Source organism: Ahaetulla prasina, chromosome 4, assembly GCF_028640845.1.
Source record: "Ahaetulla prasina isolate Xishuangbanna chromosome 4, ASM2864084v1, whole genome shotgun sequence".
Taxonomy (NCBI): Eukaryota; Metazoa; Chordata; class Lepidosauria; order Squamata; family Colubridae; genus Ahaetulla; species Ahaetulla prasina.
Window position 1 is genome coordinate 38,842,896 of NC_080542.1, and position 12,540 is coordinate 38,855,435.

Below are 12,540 nucleotides of genomic sequence, written 5' to 3' on the forward strand. Positions count from 1 at the left end.
AATTCTCACCGGCTCAAAGGAAGGTCAGCCTTCCATTGTTCCGTAAAATGAGGACCCAAATTGTTGGGGGCAATATGCTGACTATGTAAACCACTTAGAGAGGGCTGTAAAAACACTGTAAAAAGGTATATGTCTGTTATTGCTATTTGCTTTGCTCTGCCTGGATATCTTCCCACATCTGATGAAGTCCAATGCATACAGTATTTCTCCAAACATTATTGGAAATAAAATAGAGATTATTTGCAGGCTACAATGGCAGTTGGGACTGGGATTTGCCATTGCTAAGCAATGCAGTTATAAAGCATTACGTCATTCCTTCTTTCCTCTACAGTCACATGGAGCACTGAAATTTTGGCTGAACACTTTGTATTCTTGATCAGTGGCATCTGCAGGGTCAAATAGGGGGATAGAATAATGAAAGGAATGATACAAACCGATCCTATTTTGTACAAGTACTGTGACATTGCATGCACATTTAAAAGAGTTAGAGCTTGTGTCACACTGCTCCTTTCATCATTCTAAGAAAAGCAACAGACTCATATTCCTGACTTAAGTCAGGGCAACATTTTTCTTTGTCATCGCTGAATAGAAAAACTGCTATTAGAATTGCTATTCTTCTTTAATTTGAATTCTTGTTTCAATGTTTCCAATTCACATTAATTAATTGATGTGCAAGGAAACGTTTCTTTATATAAAATAGTTTTCGAAGGCTTAGACAAAGCATAGAAAAGAGATTTAGGTAGAGCAACCTGAAATATTAGAATTATTATTTTATGCCTTTTTTATATGGTATAAAATATATGGTATTCATTAGGTACGAACATACGTAATACTCCTGCCTCCTGTTTTTCTCCACAACAACCACCCTGTGAGGTGAATTGGCCTGAGAGAATAATGGGTCCAAAGTCATCCAGCCAGCTTTCATTACTGAGGGTGGGGTAGGACTCGGTGTCCTGTTTCTAGTCAGCATCTTTACTACTACACTAAACTTTAAAGATAATAATAAAAAATATACTAATTTTATTGTTACTTCAATTTAAGATGAGTAACAATTCATCTCAAAGGAGATTTACTGAGATAGTGCTAGATATTCAGCCTGTAAACCAGTATCATTTCTTCCTGATATTAAAAGTACTATTCTTTATAGTACTATTCCCCATAAAACTGCATTATACTACTTATTGTCATCATACTGAAGTAATGTAATCAAATCATTATGTACAGCCATTTCTGGTGACAATGCCCACACAGTTATTTGGGTTGGAAGATTTTTAAGTAAAATGGAAAAATTATACAATACCATATTTTTTGGAGTATAAGATGCACAGGAGTATAAAGCACCTTAGTTTTTGGGGACGAAAATAAAAAAAAAGCTGATTGGTAGGTGGATCAGCTTCCCAGAATACCCCCTATCAGCTGTTCCCAGAGATTAATTTTAGCAACAAATCCCTTGGTTGTCAGCTCTGTGCCTTGCTTTTTTTTCTGCATCTGAAAGCCTCCGAAACAGAGCTTCAGAAAAAACAGGCTTTTTTTCTGAAGCTCTGTTTCGAGGCTTTTTTTCTGAAACTTCTTTCAGAGGCTTTTATTCTGAAGGACTATCTGTACTCTGTTCAATCTCCTTTCTTTGGTATTGGTATATAGATTAACCTCTTCAGATCTGTTGGTTATTGTGTCGTTCTCCAGATTTGTTAGCATAGTTTGGTTAGAACCTTTACTGATTCTTTTTTTGTTGCTTGCCATATTATTCTAGATAAAAGCCTTTCAGAGTCTTTTTTTTCCCCTGAAGCTTCGTTTCTTAGGCTTTTTTTCTGAAGCTTCTTTCAGCCTCTGAAATCTCCGTTTGAGAGGCTGGACAGATCTATATTCGGAGTATAAGACTTTTCACCCTTTTTTGGGGGGGGGAGGGAAGTGCATCTTATACTCTGAAAATACGGTATATTTAATAATTTATTTGATTTGATTTGATTAATTTTTCATCTTTCCTAGGAAGTGTAAATAAAATGGTATAACACAAGAAATTAATTCAATGTTGTTATGAACTGCCAATTTTACTATAAGAAAACACTGCAAAGTTTAATCAATATCAATGGAGTTTAAAATATGGGAATTAGCAAAGGATGTAAATTTATACAGCAACCAATAATTTTGAAGAACCTTTTAATTAAATATTTACATTGAGTATTCTTTTATTTAATTGTATAAACAAAGTAATTCCTAAATCATTACATCCATCCATGAAATATGTTTCAGAAATAATGAATGCGGATATTTACTTATGTTTATCTTTTTTTAAATTGTGTATGTGTGTATGCGCGCATGCATCTAACATAGTATAGGTTTTCATAGCTGGCATCTATGAAGCAGTACTGAGCCTCATTTTCTGGCTAGAAAAGCCATTAAGGTCAATTAACATACTAAAAGAAAAACATGACTGGAGCTCAAAAAAGGAGTCAATTGGAAACTAGCTTTCTTGGCCTCTCATGATATGGACCATGGATCAGCTTGCCAAGTTCAAATACAAGAGCCCAGTCAACTCATTTCAGCTGTCTGTGAATTGTCAAGAGAGATACACCGTTAAGTGAATTCCATCCCATTTTACGCTTTTATTGCCACATTTGTTAAGTGAATCACTGCAGTGGTTAAGTTAGTAACTCGGTTGTTAAGCTAATCTGGCTTCTCCATTGACTTTGCTTGTCAGAAGGTCACAAAAGAGGATCACAAGACCCTGGGACATTGTAATGGTCATAAATGTGAGTCAATGGCCAAGTATCCAAATGTAAATCATGTGATCAGGGGGGTGCTGCAATGGTTATAAGTGTGAAAAATGGTCATAGGTCACTTTTTTCAGTGTCGTTGAACTTCAGTCACTAAAAGAACTGTTATAAGTCGAGGACTACCTGTACTGACATGTTTTCTTAAAAAACAAATTATATCACACTCTCATGTTTATTTTTAGTTTTTAAAAATTAATATACTCTTAAGAATCTGAAGAGATTCTTTGAAAAACAATAGAAACAAGAGCCGTGGTGGCGCAGTAGTTAGAATGCAGTACTGCAGGCTACTTCTGTTGATGCCGACAGACTGCAATTTGGCAGTTTGAATCTCACCAAGCTCAAGGTTGACTCAGCCTTCCATCAGTCTGAGGTCGGTAAAATGAGGACACAGATTGTTGGGGACAATATGCTAACTCTGTAAACCACTTAGAGAGGGCTGTAAAGCACTCTGAAGTGATATATAAGTAAGTGTTATTGCTATTAAGCCAACAGATGCTTAATAGAAATGATAGCATTCCCCCACACCTGAAAACTGTACTGTGTTATCTCACAATTCATCCTGAAAATCCTTGAACTATTGGCTGTCCTCAGAAATACTGAAGAACTCCATCTCCTTGCTAGCATTGTATGTCCAAGCAGTCTTTTGGGTGACCTTGCTTTGATTTGTATCGCACCCTCTGAAAGAGTTAGATTAATTCCCTTAATTCAAAATATGGTCCTGCTGAATTTGTTCTGCTACATAACAATGGATCTCTGCCTCAAAATTACTTCTGCTGTTGAGTATGAAATGTTGAATAACAGGGCTCCTTAGTTTGACTCACCAAGCAAAATTATGTTTTTCTTCAAAGCACACTTAAGACCAATTACTATGATGCTTATAAGGCTGGATAACAAGAATTGCAAGTTCTATATTAAGTTATGTCCTAATATACTCTTCCGGGGGGGCAAAAGGGATCAAGGCTTGCCAACACAGTTCTGACTGGCTAAATAATAATCTTATAGCTTTTTATAATTAGTATGGCAGATTATCGTAGGTGGGGAATAAAAGAAAAGATTTACCATTAAATCCATTAGTCACTGAATTCATGAGAAGTTCTAATTCTGCCGTTCAAAACCAACCCCACTGAATAAGACTAATTGCCTCTGCGTGATTCAGAAAGGCTTTATGGGGGGCTTTTTGGCAAAAGTCAGGGAAGCAAATGGCATTCCCTATTCACCTAAATTAAGATTCATGATGCTTATGGCCATCCAAGCTATTTTGGAAAATGAAGCAAAAAATCTTAGAAATACTCATGCCATCTGAGGTAGAGTTGCAGTTTGTGGCAGCAAAACCTCATGGGACTTCTGAAATCTTTAGTGGAAATTCCAGAGCCCTCCTAAGAACTGCAGAAAAAACAGTGGCTGCCAACCTGCCTTCCATTGAGGACCTGTATACTGCACGAGTGGAAAAGAGGGCTGTGAAAATATTTACAGACCCTCGCATCCTGGACATAAACTGTTTCAACTCCTTCCCTCAAAACGATGCTACAGAGCAGGGGTCTCCAACCTTGGCAACTTTAAGACTTGTGGACTTCAACTCCCAGAATTACTCAGCCAGTTTTGCTGGCTTAGCTTTGCTGGCTAAGGTATTCTGGGAGTTGAAGTCCACAAGTCTTAAAATTGCCAAGGTTGGAGACCCTTGCTACAGAGCACTGCATACAGAACAACTGGATACAAGAACAGTTTCTTCCCAAATGCCATCACTCTGCTAAACAAATAATTCCCTCAACACTGTCAAACTATTTACTAAATCTGCACTACTATTAATCTTTTCATCATTCCCATCACCTATCTCCTTCCACTTATGACTGTATGACTGTAACTTTGTTGCTTCTATCCTTATGATTTATATTGATATTGATTGTTTCCGGATTGCTTATTTGTTCCCTATGACTACCATTAAGTATTGTATCTTAGAATTCTTAATTATCTTTTTAATTATCTTTTCTTTTATGTACACTGAAAGCATATGCACCAAGTCCAATCACACTTGGCCAATAAAAAATTCTATTCTCTTCTATTCTCTTCTCTTCTCTTCTCTTCTCTTCTCTTCTCTTCTCTTCTCTTCTCTTCTCTTCTCTTCTCTTCTATTCTATTCTATTCTATTCTATTCTATTCTATTCTATGGTTGCCAGAAAATTACTGGTTGTGTAATAATTGTGATGGGAATTTCCTCCACTAACATCACCTGACAATTAGCAACAGCAGTTGCACTCCCTGTTGTTGCTTCATGAGGATTGCAAAATTGTTAAACAAGTCCCAGGTGGCTTGCAAGAGGGCCACGAGGCAAGTAAGTATCTTCTGCCCAGTGGATGTCCACAGCAAGATACATCACAAGTATGGTTGGACCTGAGGGTAACTGCTGCTGGCCAGGAAATGGTACATGGGTGGCTGATGAGATAAAGTGCTATCATGGTGAGGCCAAGGGTAGCTGCTGCAGGGAGGGGGAGAGCGTAAACGACCTACCTAAAGCAACTTCCAACCTTCCTTGTTGGCTTAGCTATTGACTTTGGTTTGGGAAGTCAGCAAGGCAGGTTGCAAATGGCAATCATATACATATAATGCTGCAACCATCATAAATCAAGCCAGTTGCCAAGATTGGTATCATGTGACTGTGCTGGGGTGTTTGAATGGCTGGAACTTCTAGGACCAGTCATAAATACCACTCATTCAACACCATTGTAACTTCAAAATCCCTGATTGAGTAGTTGTTAAACAAGGTCTAACTGTGTAATTTTTTAATGTGATAGAAGTTAAAACAATAAAACTGTCATCAGTTCTACGTTTGGCTCATATTGTTTTACTGTTTTTATTAATGTTATGTTGTTTATGTTTGACTTTATAATCTGTAATGAATGAATCAAAATTTATTTAAGGTCCAAGACCAAACACAGTAAAAGACCAGTAATCAATAACTACAAAAAATGTGAGAAAATCCTAACACAATTAGCAGCTAACAATTAATAGCGTGAGGGAGGAACCAGATGGCTTCTAACAGCTACAGCTATAAATAAGAATTTTACATTCTTCTTAGAAGAATGGTCACCAAGGAGAAGGGCAATAACTTCCTGGTCACAATAGCAATTAAAGTTATTAACAATTCAAAGTATTAAACTTCATTGTCCCTGAGTGTACAACGGACATTTCAATAGCACATGTGAAATGGATTCTAACCAAGTCTTAATAGAAACAAATTGGGATTTAACATGGGCGGCATATAGATCTACTGGTTGTTGTTGCCCTAACCTTTAGCACCCAGTTCTGACCAAAGTAAATAGTCTCCTACCTGAAGGATGCAAAATGTGATAGAAATATCTAGGGACAAATCTTGGAGGAGGAACAATTGTGCTATAAAAGAGTTGGAAGAGTTTGGCTCTATCATAATCTTTGTAAATCACCAAGTCTCTGGATTTCAGCAGGGTAGAAATTTGAAAACTAAACCAATACATATAAAAATATTTGTGATTCTATTAAATATAGTATGATGCCAGTTTAGACTAGTGATTAAGGCAGTAAGCTAGAAAACAGAAGCCTGTGAGTTCTAGTCCCACCTTATCCATGAAAGTCAGCTGGATAACTTTGGCCCAATTACTCTCCCTCAGACCAACCCACTTCACAGGGTTGTTGTTGTGGGGAACATAAGAGGAGGAAGGTGTATAGGTTGGTTCACTGCCCTGAGTTATTTGTAAACTAATATAAAGACAGGATATATATATAAAACAAAAAATAAAATTAATCATGTTAATTGTATTAAATTATTTTCAAGGAACTTTAATCAAATCTACAAATAAGTTAAATTAAATTTTATTCTAGTCCTGTCTTACTCCATATTCTTGATTATAATTTTTGCTGTATCCACATAATAAAATGGGCTGATAATATAACAGGAATATTGGTGAGTGGGATAGAATGAGTGTATAGGAAAGGTCAAGAGGATAGTCATGACTATGCAACTGAAGCCCTTCCCCTTGTTTTACAAGTGTAACATTTATAAAAAGGGGAAGTCTTCAATCATATGTTACTGAAGCTGTGTGAAACTCAATTTTATTGAGAGCCACATCAGGGTTGTATTTGACCTGGGGGGTGGGGCTGGGGTATATGTGTGGCCAGTTCAATGTCACTTGTGTTGGCGCCTATGGTGGCCTGAGCACTCTGCCAGCAAAAACAGGCTCTCAAGTTCCATTTTTGGCTGTGATGGCCTCTTGCAACCCTCTGTCAGTGAAAACAGAGCTCGGGAGCCCGTTTTTGCTGGCAGAGGCACTGCGGGCTGGTCCCTCACCTTTTCCAGGGCATACCCATGGGCCAGATCCAGTGATGGGATTCAGCCAGTTCGCACCACTTCGGGAGAACCGGTTGTTAACTTTCTGAGCAGTTTGGCAAACAGGTTGTTGGAAGAAATCATTAGGGCAGAGAACTGGTTATTAAATTACCTGAATCTCACCATTGGCCAGATCTAAGCGTCCTGCAGGCCGGATCTGGCCCAGGGGCCTTGAGTTTGACATTTGTGTCTTAGTGGTTACCATCTTTAGTATTCTGATACAATGTCATCTCTTGCAGATGCTGTTGGCTGGCAGAAATACATGTCTTTACCCAGTGAAATAGTATTTCAGTCAAGGCAGATGCAAACATGGCTATTTTCTCAGTCTAACAAATCACATCATCAAATATGGAGGGTGATGGTGGGGAGAAAATGCATGGCAAAGAAAGTAGTTGACACCCACCATTTGGCCCAGCTCTGACTCAAGGTCCGTTTTCTCCATACACAGCTTCTCATAGGCTTGGATCATCTCGTCCATCTGTTCTTCCCTTTCCTTGCTTTTCTGCAACTGGTTTATAGAGAGAAAAGATAGGAAATAAATGAGCAAAAAATCACATTCAGCAGCCACTAATTATCTAAATCTGTGACTGCCAGTTTCAAAGGCTGGTGACAGGCAACTGCACATTCCCCATATTTTAGACCCTTAAACCATCTTCTGCCCCATATTAAACTCAAGAAAATCTGTTCTTTCTGTTTGGCTCCTGAGACAGATGTGTTCAGCCAGCTTGCTAATCAGCAGATAATTGTATGGGTTGCTATAGTAAAGCAAAGCAAACCTGGATGGTCCTCCTGAATTAGGAAGATCATTCAGCAAAAATTGCAGCAATTCATACTGAATTTGGAGCCAGGTATAGGAATCATTTCAGAAAAGAAATGCGGAAGAACTCATTTTGCAGTTAAAGAATTGCAGCTATTTTCACATAGAAAAGTGCTGAAGATATCTTGAGAAAGTTTCCATTTACACAAAAGTATGTACCTGAAAAATCTATTTACTATAGGTGAAAATGGTGTGAATATTAATTATTCTATATTAATTAATAATTAATTATCTCCATTGCTCCCCCCAAAAAATTATGTATCCGTAATCTATTTTCAACTAATATTTTTTCATAGACACATACTGTTCACCTAGCATTCTTTTTAAGTACATTTGGAATCAGCAATTTGTATCATCTTTTCTTTTTGGGAGGTATTATGAGGCAAAACTAGGTGTTTTAGATCTTTGCAGAAGTTCAAATGCATTTAAAAAACTACACACACACCCTCTCTAAAACGTTGGTTAGTTTTTTCCTATGGGGAGAGGTGTTAATTGATGCAATGGATGTCTTAAGTCTCTCATCCAAAACATCTACTCTACATATCCCCCCACCCAAATATTTTAAAATGCCCCAAAGTGAAGAAGTTAGCATCCTCTACTCCAAGATTGCCCCAATGTCACTGTAGAAATATTAATTCCATAGAAAAAAGTCAATGTGGCTGAATTTTGGATTAGATTACTTTGTGCATTTATTAATTTGACTCATTGCTACAGCAACTCATACTGGAGATGTAATTGAGATAGATAGGGAAATAGTTGCAGCATCATGCTTCTCATTGTCACTAATAGTTTTGGTTTTGTCTCCTCCAAGTAGGCATTCTTCCTGACTGCACTGAAGTTTTTAACTGTATTCAAATGATCTGAGCAAAACTCTCCCTTAGACTTCCTAATTTAACATGGGAAGGATGGGATCTCACTATTTTAAGCCATTATATGAGAAGTGTAATCCCTGTAAGAGGAGTAGTAAGTAGTAAGTCTATAAAAAAACAATCAATACCAAGAATGTAGAATATTCAACAAAATTTGTGTGATAGAGATCATCTAGCAATATTAATTCCTAAAACATAGACTAAGGTTTTTTTTTAAGGCATACTAAGAAATACCAATATAATTAGCAAACCACTTTGTCAAAAATTTTGCACCCTGAATAAGACATATTAATTAAATATTGTCTGCATACATTTTGCTTTTGGGATGTAATTTTCTTTTCAATTTCCATCAATGTTAAGGAGCCCCTGAAAGCGGTCCACAGTATGAGAGCTGAAACTTATGAAGTAGAAGTTTAGGAAGGACTATCAAGTAAAAATATCTTAACTGCCTTTTAAGGCCACCAAAAAAAAAAAACCAGAAGAAGCTAAATACCTGTTTATTCAGAAGGGTGAAAGGAAAAAGCCAGAATTTAAATAATGGACTACAAAACATGTCTGCCCTTTCTTTCTTTCTTTCTTTCCTTCCTTCCTTCCTTCCTTTCTTTTTTCCTTTCTTCTTTCTTTCTTTCTTTTTGTTCCTTCCTTCTTTCTTTCCTTACTTATTGCACTGTCATGAGCAATGAATCATTGCATCTGAGGCCTTCTTTTTGTCTGCAATAAAAATTGAGCCAAGGAATGCCTGGAAATCTCCTGCCAAATCTGGCCAAAAGCTGAATTTAGGGCGAAGTGTCTGGGTTTATTGCCTAGCCTGGGTGTGAAGTTTGACACAGAGCACTGAAAATTAACTACTGGAATCTTTCCTTCATCCTTCTCTTCTAGTGACAAGAGAACTGAAAATATTTTAAGAGAAGGAATGCAGATGGTCTATGACTAAATTAAGAATGGCACTGGAATAAGATTTCAATTATAGAAAAAATACACCATTCCAAATGATTGAAGAACAACAGAAGGGGATGGTACCTTCACTCCCACCTCAATTCTCCCCTCTCTTTTTGTCCTTCCCACACCAACAACATTTAATCTTTAATTCAGTGCTCCCAGTCCTTTTGTGGAACTTTCCCTTCCATGGGAAAAGTCTGCATATAAACCAAGTAAGATATTAAAGTAGGTGTGATAATCCTGCCTTCTTTTACAAGGAGCAAGATTTACAACATGGTTGATTTCAAATTGCCAAGCTTTTGGAGCAGGGGAGCTGACTCCACCTAGCCAAATTATTGAGTCTCTTTAGACATTGTGTTCTTCATCACAACCATAAATGGCTGAAAGCCTGTTTTAAGGAGTGGAACTGAAAATAGCAAATATAGTATTTTTACAGAATTTAGACCTTAATCTGAAAATCAAATTCTGTACTTAAGTGATGAGTTCATATTAATGTAAAATTTAAATATACTTATAAAACATCCTTCTAACAGAGTGTCCAATCAATATATATGTATTCTCTCTCTCTCCTTCTCTCTCTCTATATGTGTGTGTGTGTGTGTGTACACACAAATAATAATCCTAAAGTGATCTTAATATTAAATACGGTAGTTAGCTTCAGATAATTCAGATTATTCACTGCATAAAACATTGTATATTTAATGATTAAATAAAATATTTATACAATAAAGAAAAAGAATGCGGGGGGAGAGAGAGAGAGAGAGAGCGCAAGAGAGAGAGATTCCATCTATTTTACCTATACAGCCTTATGAAGTATGCAATGCTAAGAGAAACAATTGACCCCAAATCATCTCATGTATCTTCTAGGCTCAATATTTATTTGAAATTTTAGGTCCTCTTATCTCTATTGCCATTGTATTACTTTGGTTATGATGAATTAAAATAACAATTAAGACTCTTATAGAATACTAAGTAGTTTCATTTTAATATAAAGACAAATACGCTAAAATTCATAATGCATGTTTGTTCAAGACAAAAAAAAATCTTTACAGAAATATAATTAATGCATAACTAATTTAAACCTGATACATTATCCACTGCAGCCTATGGGCTCCCTACTCTAGCCCACAACACAGGTATTAGTATTTCAGTTACTCAATTATCTATTTCTAGGAAAAGACACAAGAGAGATAATTTGTCTTAAGGAATTTCATTCACAGTCCTCTCCCCGTGTGTGTATGTGTGTGTATTTGTACACACTTGTGTCTGTCTCTATGTGCAGAATTTTGGACTGTTGTCATTTGAGAGCTTCCTGTGCAAACAGAACCCTGGAATCTGAGCTCCAGATGTACCACTGGTGTCATCTAGTTGAAGGTGTGATTTGAGACATGTGAAATGCTATCTTTTTCTATGTCTTTGCTACTATTAGTTACAGTCCTTACTCACTGTGCTTTCTGAAATTGAAGCTGTACAAGACCCTTCTTCCAAATGTAAGCTTAAAATTCCAGAACACAACAGACAGTTGCACATGAAAATGAACACACCCCATTAAATTATCCTTAATGAAAATGAAGAGGGAGTCCTTCTTCAGGCAACTACAGCTATTGGAAATATCATTTTCTTATTAATTTTGTATACTATCGTAGTCACATATCACTAAAATCAACCAAATGAAACAAACCCTCAGCCTTGAATCGCATTTCAATTCATGAGGCAGTGGTAAAAGCCGCCATATGACAGGAAAAATTCCATGAAAAGATCAGTACATTAAATGCATACATTTTTTTCAAAGGTTGCTGAGAGAGTCCCCTCACCTCACGCTGGAACTGATTCAACTGCTGCTGGAGGTTGGCTTTCTCGCTCTTCAGAAGAGAAGTCTCCTTGGATTCATAACCTGGGAACATACGTTCTTCTCCAAAGTCACTGATCAATGGAAACTGCAAGCCAGATATTAAAAAATGTATCTCTCTCTGTGTGTATATATATATGAGAATATTGTGTGTTTATATATCTATATGTACACACATACCCAAACGTTTCACTAATATTTGCACAAAATGGGAAGCAATAACATGTAAATCTGCATGTAAGATTTAAATATCAGAGAGTTACAATCTTACCTGCTAAAATAAACACAGAAAAATTATTCTAAGAGTTTTTTTAAAAATCAAATACTGGGTAAAATATAAATATATTCAATGCTTCAATTGTCTTTCCATGAAATTTCTAATTGGAGTTGATAGTAATCTGTGGGCCACAATATGAGAGCTATTGATTTATGGAGGAGGTTCTCTATTTAGTTAACTACTTCCATTTTATTTAAAATAAAAAAATAAAATAAAAAACCAAACAAAAGGAGGGAGGTGTTGTATAATTAAGAAAAACGTCCAAACAGATTTACAACATGAGCATCGGCAGCAATATGACATTTTTCCTGGGGAAAATAATAAGATAGACTGGCTAATTAATACCTAGTCAGCACATTGGTCCATCTAGCAACTACCCACCCTTGGCATGATCAAGTGGTCCACAGAGGTGTTAAAAAAAAGAGTAAATTAATTAAAAGCTGCCTTTATCTTTGCTCTATCTTTATCCAGAGATATTAGAATACAACTTCCCAAAACTATTCTGGATGGAAATTTCTGAAACTGCAGTTAGAGAAGATTTTCCAAGCATAACAGGAACCAACACATTAAAAAGTAGGAGGGACACACTCAGCCCCTATTGTGTGGGGTTAACGTTCCGTAGCAACAGATAATTACATACATTCCTGCCCATGTTAGG

General features: G+C 36.6%; 1 protein-coding gene across 1 annotated transcript in view; it reads right to left on the bottom strand.

Moving 5' to 3' along the window:
• TBKBP1 (TBK1 binding protein 1) overlaps positions 1–12,540 on the bottom strand; it is a 95,799-nt gene that overhangs the window by 63,519 nt on the left and 19,740 nt on the right. Inside the window, exons 3-4 of the mRNA XM_058182858.1 lie at positions 11,571–11,693; positions 7,535–7,639 (exon numbers count right to left, since the gene is read on the bottom strand). Coding sequence (XP_058038841.1) covers positions 7,535–7,639; positions 11,571–11,693 — 228 coding nt within the window. The remainder of the gene's footprint in view (positions 1–7,534; positions 7,640–11,570; positions 11,694–12,540) is intronic.